The sequence below is a fragment of the Pleurodeles waltl genome, chromosome 9 (assembly GCF_031143425.1).
Source record: "Pleurodeles waltl isolate 20211129_DDA chromosome 9, aPleWal1.hap1.20221129, whole genome shotgun sequence".
Lineage (NCBI taxonomy): Eukaryota > Metazoa > Chordata > Amphibia > Caudata > Salamandridae > Pleurodeles > Pleurodeles waltl.
Genome location: NC_090448.1, coordinates 94302405 through 94328201, shown reverse-complemented (window position 1 = coordinate 94328201; position 25797 = coordinate 94302405). Strand labels below are relative to the sequence as shown.

General features: G+C 41.7%; 1 protein-coding gene across 5 annotated transcripts in view; it reads left to right on the top strand.

The window, feature by feature from the left end:
- Positions 1-25797, top strand: part of ITPR1 (inositol 1,4,5-trisphosphate receptor type 1) — a 1104774-nt gene that overhangs the window by 374204 nt on the left and 704773 nt on the right. For all 5 annotated transcript variants that reach the window (XM_069206352.1, XM_069206351.1, XM_069206348.1 and 2 more), the window contains exon 14: positions 6365-6525. In XM_069206352.1, the coding sequence (XP_069062453.1) occupies positions 6365-6525 (161 nt within the window). The remainder of the gene's footprint in view (positions 1-6364; positions 6526-25797) is intronic.

The window sequence follows — 25797 nt, the reverse complement described above, 5'->3', positions numbered from 1 at the left end:
TTTTTGGGGGGGATGTCCAACAGTCTCTCATGGACATGCCCTTCAATGGCACCTGTCTCTTCGGAGACAAAGCAGACTCAGCACTCAAGAGATTTAAGGAGTCCTGGACAATGGCTTAGTTCCTTGGCCAAGCGACTGCCCCTCGCCCAACGGTCCCTTTCTCGCTCCTTTTGTGGTCATGGAAGGGGCTCCCTATCGTGTTCTTTCCCTGCCAGCCACTGGGCCACGCATGCTGCTCAGCCACTGCGAGGCCAGGGATGCGGAATCCCACGGACTCGTGGGGCAGGGCACCAGAGGTCTGCCCAGTCCACCCCTGCCTCCAAACCCTCCTAGTCCGTTCCACCATCTCAGACCATTTGGGGGCAGAATCCATCATCACCTGTCCCACTGTGAATCCATCACGACGGACAGGTGGGTTTTCTATGAAGTCTGAACGGTCAACTCCCCTCCCCTTCAAGACTGCCACTCCAGCCATTCCTCCATACTTAGGACGCTTACCGGAGGATCATCTGGCACTTCTCCGCGAGGGAGTTGTCTCTTTTGGCCAATGGAGCCATAGAGAGGGTCCCTGTGCCAGAAGTAGGTTGTGGTGGTTATTCCCGCTGCTTTCCTGGTGCCAAAAAGGACAAAGGCTTATGCCGTATTCTAGACCTTCGGCCCTCAAGCTCTTCCTCAAGAAGGAGCAACTAAAAATGCTCACTCAAGTTCACATCCTGGCTGCGTTGGACCAAGGAGACCAGATGGGAGCATTGGATTTGCATAAGGCCTACTTCCATATACCTGCCTTGCCTGCCCACAGGCACTACTTGCAATTTGTAGTAGGTCAAGAGCACTTTCAACTTACCTTGCCCCCTTCGGCCTTACCAGCACCCCTTGGGTTTTCACAAGTGATGGCACTGGTTGACGCTCATCTGCTCATGTTAGGGTTTTCCGTCTTCCCATACCTTGACAACTGGCTGAAAGCTAACACACCCCAGAAAGTCTCCTCCCACCTTCAGACTATGGTGAACTTTCTGGACTGGCTGGGGTTCACTACAAACATGTCAAAGTCACACCTGACAACTCCTCAGATGCTCCCTTTTATCGGAGCTGATTTGGACACAGTGCAGCTTCAAGCCTATTCTCTCAAAGTGAGGCCAGGATATTCAGATGTTTCAGCCTCTATCCTGGATTTTGGTGAGAAGGACACTGAAGCTGCTGGACCGCATGGCCTGTATCTGGCTTGAGACATGCCAGATGGCATATGCGGGCTCTGCAGTGGGACCTGAAGTTCCAGTGGGTGCAACATCAGGGAATTCTTTCCGACATGGTCCAGATCTCAGAGGGAACTGCGAAAGACCTGCAGTGATGGTTTTCAAATCGTGATTGGGTCAAAGGCAGATCCCTCTCCCTTCCGCTCCCAGATCTTACTGTAGTGACAGATGCATCACTCCAAGGATCGGACGGCCACATGGGAGAGGCGGAGTTTAGAGGTCTCTGGTCTCCAATGGAGTCCAGACTCTACATCAATCTTTTGGCACTTTGGGTGATGACTGGCATTGAAAGCATTCCTTCACTCTCTAAAAGGGAAAGTGGTGCAAGTGTTAATGGACAACACTACCATCCTGTGGTAGTGCAACAAGCAGGGCGGAGTGGGGTCGTGGACTTTGTCAAGAGGCTCTGTGCCTCTGGACATGGCTGAAACATCAGGGTATAGTCCTGGTGTATCAACATCTGACAAGTTCCCTGAATGTCAGAACAGATTAACTCAGCTGTCAATGCATAGTCTATCATGAATGGCGTTTCCATCTGGAGGTGGCGCAAGGCCTCTTTCAGTAGTGGGGAGAGCCTTGGTTAGATCTGTTTGCCTCCGCAGAGAACACGCAATGTCAACTGTTATGCACGTTGGAGTTTCCAAGGCAGCACTCGCTCGGTGATGCTTTTCGTCTCGAGTGGAACTTGGGCCTTCTTGCCTATACCACTTCTGTCTAAAGTTCCTAAGATCAAAAGCGACTGGTCCAAAGTAATTCTTGTGGCTCAGAACTGGGCACGAAGAGTTTGGTATCCAGAGCTACTGAGCATGGCTAGGGATCCTCCGATCAGACTGCCCCTTCGGGAGGATCTTCTGTTGCAGCTGCAGGGGACCGTTCCCTACCTGAACCTGTCCAGTCTTTGCCTTCTTACTTTGAGATTGAGCGGTGGCAGTTTACAGCTTTCAACCTTCCGCCCAAAGTTTGATGTTGGTCTGGCAGCCAGGTGTATATCCACTAAAATGGTATATACCTGTCGCTGGTATAAATTTGTGGCATGGTGTACCAACAAGTCTGATTCCCTTTCTGCACCTCTGAGGTTCTTGTTTAGTCTTTCTTTGGTCCAGCAGGTCTCTGCTTTGAGCACCCTTTAAGGTTACTTATTGGCCATTTCTGCCTTTCTTAGATTGCCAGATCAACCTTCCTTATTCAAGTGTTCCATTAGAGGAAGGTTCCTTAAGGGACTCTTCCATTTGTTTCCTCAAACCCCCGTTCATTATGCACCAGTGGGACTTGAACCTGGTCCTAACTTACCTTGTGTGTGCTCCTTTTGAGCTGCTACACGGTTGTCCCCTGTGGCTTCTCACAATCAAGACTGCTTTTCTTATTTCCATCACCTCTGCTCACAGAGTAAGTGAGCTTCAAGCTCTTTCTTCCAAGACACCATTTTTGTCTGTCCACCCTGACAAAGTGGTGCTCCTTACAAGGACATCCTTCCTTCTTAAGGTTGTTATGCCTTTCCACATAGGCCAATCCATCACTTTGCCTACTTTTTAAGCATCCCCACATCCCTCTCATGAAGAGGAGAGACTCCGTCTGGATCCAAAAAGAGTGTTGACGTTCTACCTCAATCGTAGTAGTGATTTCCCAGTGGATGATTAGCTCTTTGTTGGATATGTGGGTGTGAAGAAAGGGAAGGTGGTGCAAAAGTGTACCATCTCCCGAAGGGTACTGCTCTGCATCAAAATGTCCTACACTCTGGCAAAGAAGCAATCCCCTGAGGGTTTGCGTGCTCACTCCACCAGAGCAACGGCTCCTGCCACAGCATTGGCATGCGTAGTTTCTATCCTGGATAGCTGTCAGGCAGCAGTATGGGCATCCCTGCACACGCTCACTAAACATTACTGCCTGGACAGCCAGGTCTGTTAGACTGCTACTTTGGCTGTTCGGTGCTGCAGGACAAGGATGGTATTGCTTGGGTACTTATTCTAAGGTAAGGAATCTGCAACTGGAAGTCTCTCTCTGTTGAACAAGTTACTTGCCCTTAGTAATTTATCTGCTAGAGACATATTCTAGTTGCAGATTCCTTACTGACCCGCCTATGCTCCCCTCACTGCGAACTGATTTGTAGGGACAAAGGGATTTCCACTTCAGAACCCTAGTTCTGGCGCACCATTCTCAGTGTTCTTCATGGCTCTGTGCTGCTGGCGTAGAAAATTGTGAAAGGAAACTGACGTCAGTGCGCCAGAGTGCCGCCTAAAATACGTCCGTGGCGTCATCATGGTGACCACGACACCAATGACACATACTGAGTCGACTGATGCCACCTGATGGCGTGCAAGGGTACTGCCCCAAGGAAATCTCTCTGGATCCTAGTCTGACACCTGGGGGAAATTCTGAGGTAAGGAATCTGCAGCTAGAATGCCTCTACCCGATAAATTGTTACAGAAAGTAAGTAACCTGTTCTTCTAGGCCTTCTGTGTGTTGGCCTCTATTTCACCTTGTCCATGCTGTGGTCTTTTTTTTTTTCTATACTAGCAAGGTTTTCTTTTTAACCCCTGCTGTCTTTCAAACTTATATCGGTGACCTGGTTGTAAGTTAGCCAGTAGGTTGGCATTAGTTTAAATGCTTTGGCAGCCTCTAGTGTGGTGTGCAATGTCTTACACACTTTCCATCCTCTTATATTAGTACTGTCTTGCGGATTACTTGGCTCAGTCCGTCTACATATTTTACATCATAGTGGCAGGTTCTGTCTATGAGAGAGATATATATATATTCCAGAGGGAGAACGTGTCACAGATGCAGACACAGAAGTCTCGCGCACCACAGGTTTATTTCAGCTACGAGTTTCAACCACAAAGGTCTTTCTCATGGCCAATACTGAAACAATGTACCTTGGGGAAAAGAACCCGTGAAGTGCAAATCTTCTGTGTCTGCATCTGTGACACTTTCTACCTTTTGGAATATTTAACAGGATCTGCACCTGTTGCTCTGCACTGCTCTCACCAGGTGAGTGACTGGGCTTTTTGCAGTAATTTGAGAAGTGTGTGCGTGTGTGTATATGTATGTGTGTGTGTGTGTGTATATATATATATTTTTTTTTCATTTTATTGTTACATAGGCAATTACATTCTTATTTTCCTCCTGTGCATTATACATTATAGATTTTGAATGCCTTTGACTTTACTGGCCTGTGGTCTTTACCACAGTTCTTATGGTGTAGTGTATGTTCTTACTCACCTGAATTCCTAAGAGCATCTTTTTTTATTGTTCTAGACTGGCTTGTTCTAGTCAGACTTTTAGTAGAATCAGTTTGTGGATCCTGCTCTGGGGATGATATTACTTTGGTATCTAATTCAAAGGTTAGGAGTCTGTGGCTAGATGTCTCTTAGATGAATAAGTTACTTCCCTTCGGTAATGTATCATCTGGTAGAGATGTGATGTAGCTGCACATTCCTTACAGATCCTCCCTGTTGTGCAAACTGGGTTCTCCTTTTATCTCAAAGATCCCTTTCTTGACATTAATATACCTTCATTCGAATTTTGTAATTACTTGTCACAAAGAGGTCTCTTTTTAGGCACTCTGTTTCCATAAGCAGTTTCTAAATGTAGCTCTGCGTTTATGGTGCAGAAAATGATCATGCAAGAAACTGACCTCAGCGTGACAGAGAGGGGTTTAAATGGACACTTCGACATCGCATGCAGTGGGCGACATCACTACAGAGTCGAAAGATGCCCTCTTTTGATGTGCAGAGGGAATGCTGGAAGAAACTTCCAGATCCAGTCTGGCACTTGGGGGAGAATTTAAAGGTAAGGAATCTGCAGCTAGATCCTACCTCTACCAGAAAATGCCTTACCGAAGGTAAGTAACTTGTTTAAGTTGCTAAATCAAGATGGCAGGTACATTAGCAGTCTTGCATTAGATGGAAATAACATGTTGCTCTTGTAGACTGGTTTCTGCAAAAGAAATATGGACACAGGAACAGTGGGATTAATTGCAAAGCCAACAATTTCTGGGATGAGCTGCGACTAGCCTTTTACAAATCACTGTAGACTTGTTGCAGAAAAGATGTGAAAGTAGGCAAGCTGTCTATGTGGACAAGGTGTATTTATCTGCCCTTCATTCCAAATGTTCTCTCACGTATACATTCCTGAGGATTAATTGCCCTTTTCCTACGTTTCCGTAGGAGATCCCGGAAAGTGTAGCACAACTTTAATTAAAGAAGAAATTAGTAGTTATCTAAACAAGAACATGTCATTGCTTGCTTTTTAGTTTTCTTATATACGTGCTAGACACTCCACAGTATACGTTGTGCTGGTGTCTAATTCCTTCGGACCCAAGACCGCATGTGTGACTTTATGGAGAAGGTCAAAATCAAAACGTGTGGCATCAATGTGAATGTTATAAGCGTTCTTCATGAAACTTTTGAAAGGTTATCAATCTTTTCTTAAACCACAACTTAGTACTGTGCTTTCTCTTAATGTTTAGCCTAGGCCACCTCCCAATAGTTTTTTAAAATGTATACAGTTGCTTTGTAAGGCTAAGTTGCTTAACTGCAAATTCTTTTTATTCTGTCACTTGTCCATTCTGGCTCGGTAATGGCATTTTGGACTACTCATCAATTTGTGATGTAGGTCTGCACTAAATGTGAGTGCTCCCAGTAGCATAGGCACACAAACACACATGGTTCCAACAAGGCCCTCTTATCTACTTGGAGAAGCCAAACTTGTAAGATAATACTTCTTGCAATAGGACTAAGAAGTGAAGAAATTCTCATCTAAGGGATGCATCTGAGAAACGGGGACATCGGATACTTGAGGTATCTGCCTATATGTACACTTTGCAAAATATGTTGCTCCAGTATGATCTTTGCAGTACCAGACAGTAACAAGTAAAAGAAAGTTGAAAACCGCACGAGGTTCAGTAACTGTGGCATCTGCCATGCTACATTGCTCTGCAGAGTCCTTTCTGGGGTTCCCATAGAACGTGGCTTACCCTCCTTTTTCTACAACCAACCAGTTTTTTTTTAGATGTGGCTTTGATGCCCCATATTATATTGAGATTGTGTGAATTCCGATTTGAAACCCTAGTCCTCTAGGAAGGACTTCAGCTAAAGATTTTTGTTTGATTTTAGATTGGAACTTCCCCAGTAAAGGAAGACAAAGAGGCATTTGCCATTGTACCAGTTTCGCCAGCAGAAGTACGTGACTTGGACTTTGCAAATGATGCCAGCAAGGTGTTGTCTTCAATTGCTGCAAAGTTAGAGAAGGGGACAATCACGCAGAACGAGAGAAGGTGAGTTTTGTCCCCTGGGCAATAAGCAATGCGCGGAGCTGTACATAAGAGGTAATTGTGGTGGTTCGCTGTTTCCTGTACATGCACTGTAATTAAAATAAGATTTAGGAGCCATTGCAGAATCAGAAGGGCAGAACTTGCCCTTCAGAATGTACTTTAAGTATCTCATCTGACTGGACCAATATGGCAAATTTAGACCAAGCATTGCACCTTTTTTGGGGACAAAACTTTGTGCCGCTTGACACTTGGATGCAAGATTGGTCACTAGCCTTTTGAAGATCCATTAAAGATTAGCTTTGTTGTTTGTTAGTTGTATGATGTACAACTTGATGAATTGATTTAGAGTAGAATTTACATATTGAAGTTTCTACGTTTTGTGGTTTGTGTATGTGTATACTTGCTAAATTCATATGTACATCGCTACATTTACTTTTTACTACAGAGGATGTGAAAACCGCTAATGATAAAATCTATTATCGTTGTGGACTCCCTGTGAACTGCTACTTTGAAAGTTTGCTTATGGATTGTGTTTTTTTTTTTTTTTTAAGTTTAGGTAGCTAGCTTTAAGATTTGTATCCTACTGAGATTTTCTGTTAAATGAACTTCTTCCCAGGGATTGGAGACTTCGGACTATAAGAATGTACATTCATTGAAAATGTAAAGTATTGATGCTTGCATAAAGCTTACACATTGCTCCATACCAGGCATCACTCGTTTCACTGCAAAGATTTAGGAAATTTAGTACTCGGTGGAAAACCTGAGCTATAGATTTTCTTCAAACATGCACTCCTGGAAATACCTTCGATATGGTGCCTGTTCCAGTCAAGTATACATAGTGCTGCTTTGTTTTAAACATTGGTGATAAGTTAACTTCTTGGTTCAACTTTGTAACTGTGGTGAACATAGACTGCCTAAAATGGGTAAGAACATCACAAGGATGCCCTTAATTTGCATAAAAGGCAGTAAACTAAGTAAAGGCTTTTGCTGTCCTCTTAACTAAAGGTGCAAAGTATGATTTCTTGAACAGGACCTGACCACAGTGTGGTTAACGTAAATAACATATTGCAGTGAAAATGAGAATAACATGATGAGTATGAAATACAGTAATACAATGGAAAGTAAAATTCTGAGAGCCAGTCTACTGAAAAAACCCACAGGCAAGATTCTAGATTGTTTTCCCTCTGGAAATTAACAGAAATGTTTGCTGTTGGATAATAAACATCTATAGAGTTAACAAAGAAATTTCCTAGTAAAGAAATAACTTAACTTAGAGGATGCAAATGAATTTCTAGAGTTATCCTAATAGTTGTATGCATCGCCTGGCAAACATTTAGAGACTGATTTATGGAAGCTTAGTTCCAAAGGCTGATCAAAATCTTACATTTTTCAAACTGAAAGGAGAATGTAAGCTTTTTACAGGAAACTAGTTCTGTAGTCATCAAGGACAAAAAACGGTTTAAGAGGGTGAAGCAAAATCCACCCCGGTTCTCCCATTTTACGTGGATTGATAACCAATATTCATATTATATATAGTTCTTTTGTACTTCATGAGTGCTTAATTAATAATCCTGGATGTAAAATACTCCACTGAATAGCAACATACATGCTTCAGCAAATAAAATCTGATTGTTCAGTCAATTATTTAGAAATAAATGTATCCTATCAATAGCTTTGAATTTGAAATCGAAAATGCGATTCTGCCAATAGTCTTTCTTCAGCACGTGTTGATGATAGTTGTCTGTTATACCGCCTGCTGTATTTTTGTGTGTAATCCTTATTTGCAGGTACTTGTATCAATGGAGATACGTTTATTTAGCAACACATTTCTACCAGGAATGTTGTACTTGGCATTTGTCAGGGTACCTTGGTCAAGGAAGTTTGGATTGTTTATATGTATAGTGAAGTTAACAGATTAATAATAAATTCCAACCATGTGTATATGATTGGTAAGGACAATATGTACGGAGAGAATACTGAAAAAACGGCTAGCTAAGGATGTACATGAGTACAGATACAATAAAGTGGGTAGATGTCGTAATGTGTCTGTTATAGATGTTTTTAGTGTGGCCCCCTGGAATGAGTGATACACATGGCAGGTGGTAAGGCGTCTAATGGAATAGACTATGAAAGGCATGGAAACTGGGAAAGGGGATGAGGGCGGTGGATCACATTGCAGTTTAGGTGTAGTGAAAATTGTGTGATTAGCGGAGTGAAAGTTGTGATGAGTAGTGTGATAGGCTATCTGCTAGATATCATAGGTCTGATTGCTTGATCTGTACACTAGTATTTGGTACTGAGTCATCTTACTTTGTGGGGGTAAATGGATGTGTGTCTACAAAGATGAAATAACATATATGTTGCAATTTAGGAAAATTAGCTAGGGGAGTTGTAGTGGAGGCAGACCAGGCGACTGCTGCAGTAATCTAGTCTGCTGAAACCAGATGGTTCCGGAGTGTCTTGGCAGTCTTAAACTAAAGTCAACATCAACAACCTTAGAGCCATTCAGCTATGTATGACTTTGAGCTAGAAATCCTGGAGGACTGGTGAAAGAAGAAAAGGTGATGGTGTTAGCAGAGAGGAGATCTGAGGAGATGTTACTGAGATGCATTTATAGACAGTTCTTAGAGGACTGATCCTTTTGGAGTGCCCATTGGAAGGAAAGGTGGGCAATTGTAAAACAGCATTTGACGAGGTAATAGATAATCCAAATGTGTGCTAGGACATTTATGCCAACTAAATGAGCTAGTGACCCACCTGATGAAGTGGCTTGTAATGATAGTTTATTTTATAAATGGCATTTCTCTTTTTTATACACATGAACACTTTCACTCCTGTATTGGATCTGGGCTTTTGGCGCAGTTTTTCATCGAAGACGGCATGTCCGGTGTTTAGGTATGGCCAAGTGTAAAGTGTGAATTATAAACACACAGCAGCGTGGCACAAATGCATGCACAGTTCTGATGTTCTTGCACATTGTGATATCACTGCACTGGATGCTTTTGAGCTTCTGTAGTCTTGCGAGCGCTGGGTATTGCTGCATGGTCTGCTTCGTCTTCATAGGTGCATGGGTGTGCCGCTTGGTACCAGCAGCTGTGTAGATGTAGTGGTGGCAATCTGTATCCTCTCCAGTTTTGGCTGCATGGTGTTTCATTGGTGGTGTTTCTGGATGCGTGGTTCCCTAGAGAACTGACACCTTTGATGTGGAAAATCTTTTCACTATTATGGCACATTGGCTTCATATTAGTAGTGATTACAATTTCTTTATATTTTGCTGTTCATCTTTGGTGGTCTTGGAAGACATTTTTGTTTCCACTCACGTTTTTGGGTACTGATAATCCTTATTAGATTATCCTACATGTGAATTTGCAGAGGTTATGATACAGTGATATAGATGTCATTGGTGTATTTTAGTTGCCTTCATGATCAATTGTGTTTTTTCCCCCACCAAGCTTCCCAGTTATGTTTGGAATCTGCTGATGTGTTGAATGAGGGGGCACTGGGGATTTTTGTTCAGTGTTGGTTTATTAGATGTGTATAGGGTGTTTTCGTACATACAAGTCCATAGCAAATATAATATTGGTTTAGTTTGGCTATGGACCCGGTCACTTGAATTAGTCTTGGTGTTTTGCAATCAGTTATGTTTTATTGGCTTAATATAAATGTATCAATATGACCAAGCCTCTATCACAGTGTCCGACTGGTTAAAAAACAGACAGCCATAAAAAGTAACGTCTTCCTCCCCTTGCCACTCCTATCCCAAAAAAGCGACCAACTAGATGGCTGTTGACTCACCTCTCCTGGTGCATGGTGAAACCACCTATCTCCTGTCATTGTCCTTAGGTGCATTGCTGCCCTGCTTTCCCTTCAGCGCTGTTAGAAGGTGAACTTTAAGATATCTGGGGCAGATCAATTCTCTAAACTCCTTGGAGAGCCGTTTCAGGCATAGGTTCCATATTTTCTTCCATTCCCTTTTTCGTTTGAGATTAATGTAGCTACTTCTGAGCTCCCAAGTCTTGTGTAGCCACTGAGTATGATCAGGTGTTTTATCCATTCTGCAAGCCTGCAGTATTACGTGGCTGCACACAATAGCACAGTAATTAGCTCCTTCCTAGGAGACCAGAGAGTGAGAGCCTGGCATCTACCCCAAGAAAGGAATAGCCTAGGAGTTGCAAGATTGCGCAGTTAAACATTCTACCAATGTCTGTGAAGACCTCCCTGTATCGGGTGAGTTTAGGGCAGGTAGTTCTAGAGCAGGTGCAGCAGTGATCCCGAACTCCCACATCCCTGTCAGCAGTTTTTGGATTTGAAGGGGTGTTCTGTACCTGCAGTGTTTCTGGTGTATATAGTGCCAAGAGGAAGCCACTCTTATCAGTGTTTGACTGCAGCGCTGACTTCTGAAACCCTTTTCCTTTGTATTCCTTCATACTTAGTGTTCTACCTAATCCCCACTCATCTGTTGTCACACGGTTTTATTGTATGTCTGCCCCTGAATAAATTGCTTTTATCTCAAACTCTGTTTATCTCCTAACTATCAGCCATTTCTCCAAGCTGTGTAGGGGTTGTGTGGCTGTAGGTTTAATTGTGTGGTGTCTAATCCAGAGTTGCGCCTGTTGATAGTAAAATTGGTCCCTCCCATCAGTAGCCCCCAGTCTGGGTGTTTTAGATGTTGTCTTGGTTGGTAGTACAGTGAAGCCCAAAAGATTGATTTCCTTTACTTTTTTCTTCTGAACTGTTGAACTGTATGCATGCAAACTGAGCTGAATTATCATTTGAAGTGTGTATGTAAAATATATTAAGCTGGTGTTGCCAAATACTGCACACATTTTCATGATTTTTGAATTGGTGTTCATATAGTGCTTTTCAACCATTTGAGGCCTAAGGTTCTTCCTGGATTGTATCAATATAGAGTGTCGTAGTCCAGAGAAGGTCACATAGTGCTCTGATTTACATCTGGTTCCTAAATGCCCTTTAAGTGCATAGTTGAAATACCTTAAATGGTAACAGTTTGGTGCAGTGCTTAATATTTCAATGTAGGCACGTGGGATGTTGTGTAATTAGTTGTTACACATTGGTTACATTTAAAAATCCCATTTTTATATTGACAGATCTATTTGTGACTATCTGTTTAAAGTTCATTTCTTGACCATAGAATGAAAACCTGATTTATGGAAAGGGACATAACCCCCTCATTCGGAAGGTAGGGACATTTAGCTATCTGGTTCTGCTTGTCCATAGTTCCCAGGACAGCTAGGATGCTCACTGAATCTTAATGAAGACAGAAAAGTAAGCTAGAATTTTAATGTACTCTAGAATCTGATATTGAGATGAACATTATCTGTATCACAGTCTAAGGAGATCTAGTTTTGTGGGTAAGATAAAACTTGCTAAACCTCCATTACAGTCCACACCCACTTGAGAAATAATTCTCTTTTCTATTCACAGTAGTCTTTCAGGTAGTAACTTTTTCTTACTTGCAACAAACTTTGAGGAGGATGCACTTGACACCAAACTATTTGAAATAGTGATCTTGGAAAATGCCTTTTTTAAGCTTGACATAGTACTGTACGTATCACATGTAACAAAATGTTGCTGAAAAATGAATGCTTGAGTTTTGTCAGCCTCAATGTTAAGTGATTCAACCAAATAATTCCAACGAATAAAAAAAAAATTAAAAAAAAGTTTGAACATGCTTTTGTATATTGTACTCAAAGGAAATGCTAGAGAAGGATCTGGAAGAGAAAACGTTGGTTTACTGGAACATTTGTGCCAGTTCTAAAATATATTAAATGCCTTAATTGAATCGAAATTTATCCCCAAAAGCACAAGAGACTGACTTTAAAATAGGGTTGCTTTCTGGAACCAGTCAGGTGATTTATTTGTACTTTGAATAAGGTAGGTTGAACTTTTGAGAACAGTTGTCATTTAGGTTTGTTTTAATCCCACAAGTATTAATGGCTACTACAAGTAGTCCTACTTAAAACATGGTAATTCATTAACTGAGGTTTGGACAATGCTGTCAACATTTTAGTGAACCAATTGATACAGGTTAAGCCTGCTTTGTTTCCTCCAGAAGGGTAATGCAAGCTTCTTGAATCCTTTCAAGATTCTGTGATGTCTGTAAGGTAACAATTTAAAAACCACCACACCAGGATAGCTGTTGTCTGAAAGAAAATATTTTGAAAATGTTTATGGTGCTCAGTGTGCACTGTATTACAGGTTCCTTTAAACATAGTCATTAAATTGTTAGCTAAATTGTAGGTTTCTAGGATGGACAGTTTTCTAAATGTAATCTGTTACAAATATTTAAATTAACACTCTATAAAATGAGATGTAACATAATGATTGTCTGTGACTCAAATATTGTGTGCTGCAGTGGACTGAAGATCTGCTGTAGTTGGATTCACATCCATTAACCATTAACTTGTGATTTGGAAACAACTTTGCTCTTGAGTAAAACAGCTTGGAGCAAATCAGAAGATACTTATTAAAACAGACTACTGCTGATCACTTTTTTATGCTGATAAAATGTTAGTTTGTTACTAAACCAAAGAAATCAACTAGTACATATAAGCTAATAGGTTAATTCAGAAAGTTGTTATGATTATTACTTATGTGGGACAAAGTCTACTGAGTCACTCACACTTGTCTTGGTAAAGCTTTAAATGGAGTTAAATATTTTGGATTTAAAAATGGTGTACACGCTTAATGTAAATATACGTTTGAAGGGATTGTGACCCAAGAAATTTTTATTCAATCACATTTGTCCTTAAGGAATAAAATAGGTGCTTTTTAAAATGATCGAGTATACCCAGTTTTACTGCTTTAACCTTTTTACAAGAAGGGTGTTGACAGTATTGTAATTCATTTGTTTATTTTGTAGAGGAAAGTGGTCTTACATTAGGGTACATTTGGAAACTTACAGCCAGAGCCATATTGAGTTTTACATGTTTAAGAATGTACTGAGGATCCTCAAGCTTGTAAGCAGTTTGAAAGGGCAGGACTGTCTTTGTTAAATCTCTTTATGTGTATATGTATATATATATGTATATATGTGTATATGTATATATGTAGGTGTATATGGTTTATTGAAAACTTGGTCAGTCTTTTAACAAGACCCATACACATTTGAAACAACACACAATTTGGCAGTATCTCCTCAAAGATCACGTCAGTGGTACAATGTATACTAGTTTCAACTTCTGAATAATAAGAGTATAGATCTTTCTGAAGGGTTCTTCTACCTGCCGATTCTTCACCTTTTGAATATCACCAGGCACTAGACTGGACCTGGAATCTCAAAAGCCGTGCTCCTGCACGCCAATAGGTGGCGCCTTGTGACCACTGTATCAATGACGTTCCACACTGTATGCGACGAACACGGTCTCATAAGCACCACCCATGTTTTCTGATGCAGTTTTTCTTTTTGTGCCTACAGACACATCAGAGCTCTTCTAGTTCTTCCTTTACTCAGAATAGATTTTTTCTGAATCCAACACAGGACTATACGGCCTGGATCCAGAAGTTTCCAAAAGTCATCTGTGACTACAAAACTCTACATCGCAAAGCACCAGCAATCTTTACGTAGTTCTCACTCCCAATTGTAGCTGATAGTGCAGACCTGCTCATTAAGTCATTCACCTGGCGGATCTTGTTTGTGGGTAAGTCAAAGAAGAAACAGAAGTCCAAGTAGGTCTCTGCCTCTTTCCAGCATTCTTGCTTGCCTCAGAAGGCGAAAGGGTGTTAGCGCCTCTAGACCTCACTCCAGTTCTGTTGGGGCATATTCCATCCTTGATCCTGATGTGTTGGCTCTCATTATAACAATGAGACTGCTGGATTCGGGTGGCAGTACCACTGTATTGTGGGGAACTGAGTCCATTTCCACACTTTGTGATCACTGTTGGCCTAGCCCTTCCGGCCAGCTAACAGTACCTCAATAGTATCTGAGTAGAGGTGATTTGTGGCAGCCGTGCGCATGACATTCTGATTTATCAGGGAAATTGCGGTGGAACAGATCTTACCCTTTTCTCTATTCCATTCGTCTCATACATGAAAGACAAACAGAAGCAGGAATTGGTTCAAATAATTTTATTGAATCAGCTGCGTAGTAGATAAAAAGGCATGTACTGCATGATAAGGAAACATAAGAGAGCAGTGATGATAAAAAAAGTGAAACATAAGAAAAGTACCCCCCATAGTGTCACGAGGTGAGGTTTTGGAAACATCTGGTGTTCTAAGAAGACAGCCCTAATGTAAAAACACATATGTTTCCATGAGGTGATAGGGAATATGATTTTCTTTGTACCAACAACATTATCATTTACAGCCTTTAGCAAAGCACAGTGTGAAAATGTTGTGCTGAAAAATTAACTGTTTCTAAGCAGAGCGACCAACAGATAAAAGAATAAACATCACCACAAAGTGAAGCTTCTGCTAAAATAATGAAATGAATTGTTTTCTAGGCTAAATGGCACAAGTTGCAGGCCTATGGCTAAAATACCTTCCCCATAAAATGCTGCTCCAATGTTGGTTCAAAGTATAGAGGTCAGCCCAATTTTACTATCTTAAAACTAAACTAAAATATATGCACAAATGTTCAAGTTGACAAACAAAACATATTGAAGCAGGCCAAATAAATAGGCAATTTAGAATTTAGCAATTTTATTAATAAAGGTCGAATGTCAACATTATATTAAGTCATTGACATTTTGAAAATCGCCAGTTGTATCGATGACAACTGAATCAAGGAAAGATCCCACTTCGGCAGGTGTTAATGTGACCAAACGGGTGCCAAGGGAAACCAAAGAGCACTCATGTACCAAAGTGTCCGCTCCAGCCAAGGCGGCTGCATTCCGTGTAGAGCCAGATGTTGAAATACCAACAGCCACCTGATCCACACAGAGCGGATCATTGGAGGCTTCCCGTAGCAAATACACCCTCAACGTGCATGTCTGGTAATGAGCCCTCAGCGAGAACATCAACAGATCAGCTTCCAAAGAAAGTAAGCACCACGTAGAAAGACTCAATTGCAGTGCCCATCGAAAAGGCACCAAAGGCAACAAAACATGGGCTGCACACAGTCCAGGACCGGTTTGAACAATAAAGACCAGTTGCACTCCAGTTCTTCAAGGAGTGGTGCTCCAAAATACTGCATCATGCGTTCACAACACAGTTGCGCTGTTGAAAGTGCCATCAGTCCTCTTTGCTGAAAAGTGGCAGCCAGTGCAAAAAAAAAAAAAAATAGCAACAGCTAAATGCCACTAATTAAGGCCAAAGTAATTGGAAATCCCCTTAAAAATACTCAAAAGTAGTGTATGGCTGAAAGTATTATACCAAATATAGACGAAAAGGTGCTGATGAACCCAGAACCAACAGCCTTAAAGAAACGTACAATCCCGGCAGAAATGGACACATTGAAAATTCGTCCCGGGATTTCACAGAAGTGGCTCAAAGTTTGTATTTAAAAGTGACTATCTCTGCAGGTGACCTCACTACTTAGAGCGCATGGGTCTCGCAGGCAGACGTCAGCACCACAAAAGAGCTTTTAGTCTGCTTAGCTTGTCAAAATTTACATTAGAAGTAGCAATATGAGGCCAAATGACTGCTACTTTCTTCATTTGCGTGGTGTGGGGGGGGAGGGGTGGGGAGGAGAGTAACAAAATTGCTACCGCAGAAGGTAACAATTTTGGAGACCGAAACTATGTAGGCAATTTCAGCTTGCATCCCACAACAGCCCTCACTGTTTAGAAGCACATGATTTCTATTTGAGAGCAGCTGGAATGCTGGTCGAATCAAGGGGATAGGAACTCCCTTCAGTTAACAAGCCAAATTCGCTGTAGAGACGTTACATGCTTATGCAAGGACAGCTGTTTATAAACCATTGAATGGCTCACAGATGTCTTTTATTCACTGACACTAAGAAAGACCTCTATCATGCCACTGAAACATTTATACAAGAAGGATAGCTCACACATTATGAATGTAGCTATCTCCTAGCCCTTCATTTCTGCTTACTGGATTGTGTTTCGAAGAAGATATGAGCTGTAGTGTTGAAATAGGCAGATTAATAATCCCATGAATTATCCATACTGCAGACAGAATTCCCGCTACAGTAAAAGGCAACTTTTCTAACTGTCGCTTCTTTCTTAGCCATTATTTGTTGCTTTTGCGGCAAATTAAGTGTGGCATATAAGTCTTTCACGCTAACATATTGCCAGGGAACACGACCACTTTTTAATGTCTGTAGTGTCCAGCCCTACTGCAGAATGGACCTAAGTTGACTCTGGCCATGTTGTAAAGATGACATATCATTTTGCATAATGTCAATTGCAGAAGAAATGATCGGTGTGTATATGCGGTCAGACAGGTTGTTAATCTCATTATCTACATCAGCTAATGCGTTCTGTAAGTTTTCCTGATCTGATTGCCTTAACCGGGCAGCAGCAGCTTCTTAAAGTTTACAAATTTCTTTGTAGAATGCACATAAGAAGCACTTTTAACATAGTCTTCTGGGGCCTAACAGGAAATCTTGAAAGTCTGTTATTTGACAGACTGAGGTGTTCTTTTACAGCATCTAGTGAGAAACATTTTAACCATTTCTGGCATAATTTCCCCACACTGTATGTTGTCACAATACCCAAGTATTCTGATTACACATGACAAGAGTCTGGTCTGCTTGTTCTAAACCTTCTCCCCTCCCCCACCCCCTTGGAGTTTACAAAACACACATGACAATTAGTTGTGTCAACTGGCCATAATAACCACCCACCAGGACTTGTAAGTGCTGTTAAATGTTCTTTTCTGGACCCACCCGTCGAGCTGCTCTTCAGTGCATCAGTGCATTCAATTAATTAATTTTTGCCAAGCCCAGGCAACTTTTTTGTTAAACAGTATCATTCAAGAATAGCATTTGTAAAGGTATCGGGTATGCTCTAAAAGCATCCTTTCCCTGTATTTGCCAATGTTTAGTTCCCCAAACACTCTTTAAGTCAATTGATTTCTTCCAATATTCATAGCCTTCTATAGCCAAGCGGGAAACAAAGGAATCAGAATCATTTTTGTGTCTGTTAACAATACATTGTGCATTTCCATTGGAGGCAATTCAAAATATTGGGACTCAGAATTTTGAACAATGTGCCCCAAAAACTATGCAAACTTTTCCATGTATGTTTTAGAACTCCCCACTGGTGGGGTAGGACAATGTTCCCATTGTGCATAATTAAAAAAAACGTTTTCAGGGTGCTTGCTCAAATGAATGAAATGATGTCCATAATAATTCTAACAGGACATATCTCCATAATTTTCTTTTGTTTGATAAATGTCTTCACTTTCCAAATACAATACACTATTCAAGCTCAAAGCATAGAATCAACTGTTTTTACTTCCCAGTTATTAGAAACAACCCCAGGTGTTCTTACATCATTCAATGAAAGTTTGAAAACCAATGGAATTTGAGAAACCTCAGTCGGACTAAATATATCAAAAGATACTTTATGCCAGACAAGTCCCAACAGGAATTGGTATAGCTGAAATCTTCACTAGCGACAAGTCTCAACAGACCGTATGTGAGGAAAGATGCAGTTTTAGGACCTCATCTACCAGTTCTACTGCAGAGAGTTCAGGAAGGTAATGACCATGTATGAGTAAGAAAAAGACAATGACAATCCCAATCTAAAGAAAGGCAAGTGCAGTCAGTACGAGCCATAGATAGTTCAATGGACGAATAAAATAGTTAATTTTGAGCCACTTTATCAGCTTATGTGCTCTTGACAATGGTGTTGCAGAAGAAGTAGTAGGTGAGTCGGTGAAGGAGTCATTGATGTCTGCAAAATATCCAGAAGCAGTTTGTGCAAAGACTGCAGCCTTGTGAGGAAGTGGAGAACTGACAGAAATTTCCTTTGGTGTTTTGTAGTAAACAATTCCATCAGTTTGAGTTGAATTTGAGTAGAATTGCTTGTTACTTTGAATGTTTCTTGTCACAGATGAAGATAGTCTTTTCCCCCCCTCCCCTCCCCAACCTCAGGGAAGTGTCAGCATTGTTGCTCAAAACCTGTAGAGGAACTTCTTGGTCTGTAGTGAGAGGAATTCGGTAACTATCCAGGTGTCTTCTTGGTCTGCGGTGTAAGTTCGGCCCCTTGGTGTAACTTAACATTATCAATGGAGACAAAGCGGTTTTCCTTTCAACCAGCCAGTGACGGTAGAATAACAGTTCTGTTAGTGTATTCGCAGGACTGGAACAGGTGCACGATATGAAGGACCAAAATTTTTTTTTCACAGCAATCTTTTCTCACACTAGGTCTCCAACTTTTAGAATCCAGCCAGTAGATGTTATTTGTGCATCCCTTACTCCCAAGGAGGTGGCACAGGCAGATGTGTTCATCAAAGAACTGTTGTAATTTCTGCAAAACACTGACGCATTAATTTGTCAAAAGATGTCTGCCTCCTATGCGCCAGAGCCATCAAGATCTGGAACATACATTTGTGTTCCAAACAGCACCTCGTATGGAGTGCTCCCTTCCAAGGACCTTCTGAGCAGATTAAGTGCTCTCTGGACTCCATACAGGTGATTAAGCCAATGACCTGTGCCTAATTCTCTCGCTGTCAAGTACTGTTTTAGGTCTTGGTTCTTTTGTTCCACTGTACTAGTACCCTCTGGTAGGGGGATGAGAAATGCCCTTGAACCATTGCCCTTGAACCCCTAATGAAGCCACGGTGTTCCTGAATGCCCTTGAGGGAAAAGAAGGGCCCTGGTCTGAGTGGAAAGCCACAACTGCATATGTCCCAATAAAGACTTGCAAATCTTTAATAACCATTGGAGCATCAGCTGATTGTTGTGGCCATACACGTAGGAATCTGGAGCATGAGCCAACCGTGACCAAAATGTATTTGTATGCACAATCAGGTGTCAGAGGATCACAATGGGTACACACATTGTAATGTTTTTTTTTTTTTTAAATGAGTGTGTCTTTGGTGGGAGTTTGACGGTGGACCCTTTTATTTGCTGACAGATGTGCATATTGTTTTGTCTGTTTGAATAGACCTGGCCACCTATAGGGTTTTTGTACTAAAATAGTGGGCACCACACCTGTATTCAGGCTAGTTATGCAGTAGGAATATTTGGCAGGATATGCCTTTGTAATGATTTGCTATCAGCCGGAGCTCTCACAGCAGCCAGTGTTTAATCTAATCGCGCTTGTGAACAAGTGCAGCAACAGAAGCCATAGCTACTGCTGACTTGGCCACTTCATCAGCCAAGGCGTTTGCTTGCAATGTGTATTCCTGCACATTGATGTCCTAATGTATTAACTACATGGGCAAAGGGTAGAGTTTTTCAGATTCTCTACTTTACCGCACAGCAACCTGTGTTTGATGGTGTTGCCTTATGAATCTCTGAACCCATTCTGGTGCTAGCAATGCAGATATTCATTGAAGGACTGAACACAGTGATGCGAATCACAGACTATTAATTTCAGTTTTCCTGGATCTGTGTGTTCCAGTGCCATCACCAGAGCCTTAAGTTCTGCTAGTTGTGCAGTGCAGCCCCCTAAAGTCTGCGAGTATGTACTTTGTGGATGGAATTCAGCCTCTTTCATGTAGCCACTCTGCTGCGCAAGCGGCCGAGTATTGATGTTTAGTGCCTATTGTAGGTTAGTTTGAACCATCAGTGTAAATAATTGTGTGATAATGGTCAGTAGGCAAAGTGTTTGCTGGCATTGGATATTCCAGTTCATATTGCAGAAATTCTTGAGTTTGTAATTTTGGGTCAAAAATGTAATGTACATTAGTGGCTGTCAGACGTTGCCTGTTGATCTAGTATGGATGTAATGCTTTCGCTTTTGGAACGCTGGCTTTTGTGACAGCCTCAAGGGTTGGGATTTGAGACACAACAATGCGTTTCCCCTATGCCAGAGGTCAGTCTCTCTGAGAGCCCTTTGAACAGCAGTCAATCTTTTCTGTGGGAGCAAAGCGTTGTTCAGCTATGGAATACAAATGTGGCTTGTATGCTATAGGGACGGTAACACCCTCATTAAATGTTAAATAGGTGAAGCCAATGGCACCAGCAATTACTCTGATGACCAAATGTGTTCTGTTGTCCCTTGTGTGTAAGTGTTTTGCTGCAACCATGTCTTGTTGCAATGCTCTGAGATTGGACTGTGTTTGATTGTCCAATATTTGCTTGAAAAGTCGGGGTGTATTAAATCATAATGGTTTAATGCATTGTGCATGATCCGGGATGCAAGTTTTGCCAGAGTTTAAAAAGACCGGTAATTACTGGAGCTTTGTTAGGATATTTTCTGGTTGCAATTGTGCACACTTTCTAGGAAGTGGGGAACTAGGCTCTTTCCTTCATCTGATAACTCCTGTCCCAAAAATATGATGCTGAGGATGGCAGTTTTTGTTTTCTTAAAAATGAATTTGTAGCCTAATTCAGCAAGTCCTTCAACAATGCGGGCCACCTGTCTTGTATGTTGAACAAGATCATAATTCGTAAGCTAGATGTCATCTACATAGAACATCGCCTCAGGGTCAGTGTTGTGGAAAAAAAAAAAAAAAAAAAATGAATGCTACACGTACTGAGAATAACCCAGGAATATTCTTATTCCCTTGAGGGAGCCTACAAAATTTGGATTGCAAGCCTAAAATGCTAAATGCTGTCAGATCTCTACTATCCGATGCTATATTTTGGCAGGAGAAGCAGTTGAAAATATCCAACGTTGTTTATTTTTTGCACACTATATTGTTGATGAGTGTTGTGCTATGTGCTATTTGGATAGCAGATGTGTGTGTATGACTGTTTAAATGTCTGTAATCTCGCACTGTTCTTTATGAATGGTCCGGCTTAGCTACAGGAAATAGGTGATTATTCATTGAGACGCAGGGCTCAATTACACCCTGGTATTCTAGCTGTGAGAATCTCTCTCACAGGGGGCGGTAGCCTCCTGTTTAATAGGATATTGAGGTTGAGGCTGTGGTTGGGACCTAATTGGTATTATGTGGTAGAAAGAATATTTTTTTCTACCCCACATAGTTGCGATACAGAGCAGGGGCTGTACTAATGCCCAATCGAATGCGCAAGCCTTTCTTAACTGTACAGGGACGAGAAAGAAGGCATAATAATCTCTTCCCTTCATGGGAGATTACAGACAAATTCTGATGGCCAATCTTTTTTTACCAATAAAATGCCATAAATTCTAGTTAGTCGTTCCCAGAATATATAAATGGTGCGCTCAATGTCTCCCTCTAATTGTATTTTCATTTTATACATCCTTTCGGGAAGGGAGACACTCACATTCGCAGTTTCGACTTCTAAAAAAGTTGTCAGTTGCTTTCACCTCCAGATGCTCTTGAAGATTACAGCAAACTATTGTGACCTCTGCTGCGCTGTCTAGCAGAGCCAGTGACCAGTTCCTGTTCTACTGGAAAAACAGCCTTAAATAGGTGCTACCTATTCAGTGGAGGAAGCAATCCTCAATACCACGATCGTCTCAGTTTATGGTATTGGGGTGCCTTTAGCACATAGTGAGACAGATACTCAGGGAGATCCATAATTCAGTGCCTAACCAAATGATGGCAGCACCATATCTTGTTGGCTCTCATAACACAGAGACTGCTGGATTCGGGCGGCACCACCAGATTGTGAAAAGCAGTCCAATTCCACACAGTATGACCACAGTCGGCCTAACCCCTCCGGCCAGCAGTACCTCACCAATATCCAAGAGTAGAGGCGATTTGTGGCAGCTTTGTGCATGACATTCTGATTTCTCAGGGAAATCGTTGTGGAACAGATCCTTTTCTCTCAGTTACATTTGTCCCATACATGCAAAGACAATCAGAAGCAGGAATTGGTTCAATTAATTTTATTGAATTGGCTGCATTTCTAGACAAAAGACGTACTGCAATGATAATGAAACATGATAATAGCAGAACAGTGCCAAAAAAGTGAAAATAAGAAAATTCCCACCATAGTGTCACAATGCAAGCTTTGCAATAGGACCAGAAAATCTAGTGGCCCCAGCACCAAACGACCCTGTCAGATTTCATTCAGTCATCCTCTGCAGTGGTTGATGCTCAACTGCAGTTGGACCAGTGACAGACCCCTCTTTTTTAGCCCAGCCTTAGTTGACTGGTTACGGACGCATCATGGCTGACTTGGGTAGGCCATCTGGGAGAGGTGGAGATAAGTCTCTACATTAATTTGTTTGGCATTGAAGGCATTCCTGCTCTCCATCAGGGAATGGTTTGCGCAGGTTAAGGTTAAAGATTGCTTCTTCGCCCTTGTGGCCCTGGACTGAACACCCCTGTCCAGATCCCTGGTTGCGATGCATTTTTTGAGGTTTGCCATATTTTTTCCACCTAAGCCCTTTGGAATGCTACTGTTGTAGTTAAATCTGGTTCTCATTTTCCTGTTTTTTTTTTTTTTTTTAATAACTAATGCAGTGTTCATATGCACCTACTCACTTTAAAAATGGTCTTCCTGATTGCAATAAAGTCCGAGTCCGGTAAGAACTTCAGGACTTCTTAGTCCAGCTTCCCTTTACCATCTTTTTTCCAGACAAACTGATGGTAAGGACTCGAGCTCCCAACATTTAAGTGCCTCATCCCTTGAAAGAGGAAGAGCTACTTCATTGTTTGGACCACAAGAGGGCACTCTGCTTTTACATCCATTGAACTAAGGAACATCAGCTGGGTCTGGAGCAAGGCAATGCGGTGCAGAAGCAGATCAACTCTCAATTGGATAGTTCTCTGCATTAAAATCTGGCATTGGCAAAGAAGCAGCCTTCCGAAGGGCGCACTCCACCGGGGTTAATTATTCATTCTGAGTAGCGTGGTGTCCCCCACCATCATGCAGAAATCCACCCTGTCTGGTTCCTGTGCATATTTACAAGGTGAAGAATGTGTTTGGCGTATCCACCAGAAAAGGTGTTACTGTAGGTAAGTGGCTTGTTCATTAACACCAAACATCAGGTTATCTCAGTACATAATCAATCATTACCTTTGTAGAGACTGCAGGTATCCAATTAATCTTGCAATGACACAGTATTGTTCCCTAAGAGTTTCATGCTTTATTGAATTACTTGGGTCAAACCCTATCCTCTTTTTGCACTGCCATACACCAAGTCATATTGGCTTGACATTGTGTGTTTTTTGCATAATTTACCAAAATCCCTTTTTGGCTGTTTGTTTATATTAGAAAAAATATTAGTATATTTATCCAGCATGTCTTTCCAAATGGCATGTAACAGAAGTTACACTTTATTCTCTATTGAAATTCCTACCACTCTGGCCAAAAAAACATCTGGACCTCTTCACAGAAGAGCTTAAGTTAGGACACCTCAAAGGCACTGAAGGAATCTTAAGAATACCAGCACCCCATAGTACAGAGGTCTGTCTGACGTTTCAAAGCTCAATTACATTCTAGCATGATATATTCTGTACAGTATGTTATTCTGAGACCGTTAAAGCTCAGCCCTAATTGCCACTTTCCTGTGATGTTTGCAAGGCCTCTTCCCATTCTAATCTCTTCTTATCCAGTTCCTTCAAATCAACTTCCCATTTTGCTCAGTTTGCTTACTGTATATTGTAGGGTTTACCAATGTCCTATAGATTATTGAGGCCACTTTTTTGCTTTTTTAGGTAATACTTTGCTAGAGAGCTATGCTTTAGTTTGGGAAGAGAGGGGATGCTGAATTGATTCATTGTAGGTTATGTGTACTTATGTGTACTTCTGTGCAGAAGCCATGAATATCAAATTCCTTCAAAGGCACCAAGACCACAGCTTCACCTTTTCTGTCCCACTTATTGAAACCCACTGCGTATGTTTCAATAAGAATGGTGCTCATCAAAAGTGGAGTGTGTTTTATAGAAGCCTCTTTTAATCCGGAGTCTTTTTTGCAGGCCACCCTACCCATGTCACTGTATTGCCTGGCAGTTTCTATTTCCCTATGGGGCCTTGCTGTTATCCCCGTTTCCCTTTAGCATTCCTATCCATGCCATGTGATGGTCCTCCTTGTGAGGCAACCCAGTTGCTGGTCATAACCAGTTGTGAAACCCAGTAATAGTTATGGATACATGGAAGAGCCATGTCACTATCATCCACCTCTTGACAGTATGTATTTGGAGATCGTAGGCTGACATCATCCCACAATGATGTATGGATTTCTGCATCAGGATGTTCTCTGGAACTCAGGAGGGTGTACTTTTAGAGTCGAAGTCCAAGAAATGTAATCATTTTAGGAGGGCTGGCTGTATGGGTTGTAGTCCAAATACTAATGACCCTGCTACACTGAGAAACTGAGTCCCTATCTGGGGATGTGGATGACAGGTAGGCAAAAGAGCCTGGACTCTCTCTGGAAAATATCATGAGAATAATAGGTCCCCCATGTACCTCAAGAGACCAGTTTCTCATTGTAGGTGGGTCACTAGAATTAGGACAACAATCCATACACAGGGAGTCTAAGTCTGGGAGACAACCATTACTGTTTATCACAGAGGTGGGGAATCACTTGTATGACACCATTAGGTTAGAAAATCCACCCTAAGAAGATTATGTAGTTGATCTAAGCTCCTGATGAATTGTCTTAGATCCTGAGGGACACAAGTGGCATGAAACATGTCCACCATAATATAATTAAATTCCATCAAACTTTTTATCAATCAGTGACTACTTAGGGAGAACCTGTGAATTCTCAGCCCTGTTTTCAACCTTAATTTAAATATGCTTAGTCACCCGCACCAATCTTCCCATTTAGTTGCTGGTATCTTCCCAACACACCTGGGTTCCATTCTTACGATCCCACATGGCAATGATTTTCTGCAAAAAACCTTCTTGAGAGGCCTTTTGGGCATTGTAGCCCTGGCCTAACGAGGAGCCTGGCCTGATGAATTATGCCACTCTTGGGTGGGTGGGGGCCTGAGCTCTAATGAGCTCTCTGTCCTACTGTCTCAGTTGGATGAGGGTATTTAGTACATTACCTATGGCAATTATTGAAATGGCATCCTCTTCTGATATTTGGTATGTCAGTTCAGTTTGTTTTATTAAAGGTTTCTAAGAAAAATAATAGCTAACTGCAACAAGTTATTGTCATGAATAAGTAAATGCCGCATCCATCTAGTCTCTAATGGTGCCATGTTTTATATTATATTTGTACCACAGTCTAAAAGCTAAACTGTGTCTGGGCACCTGACAGAGTCAAAACACCAACAAATGATCGGAGAACATGGCGGCTGCCTTCGGCACAGTGCGCTGAAGCACTTACTGGCCTCCTCGGCTTCGGG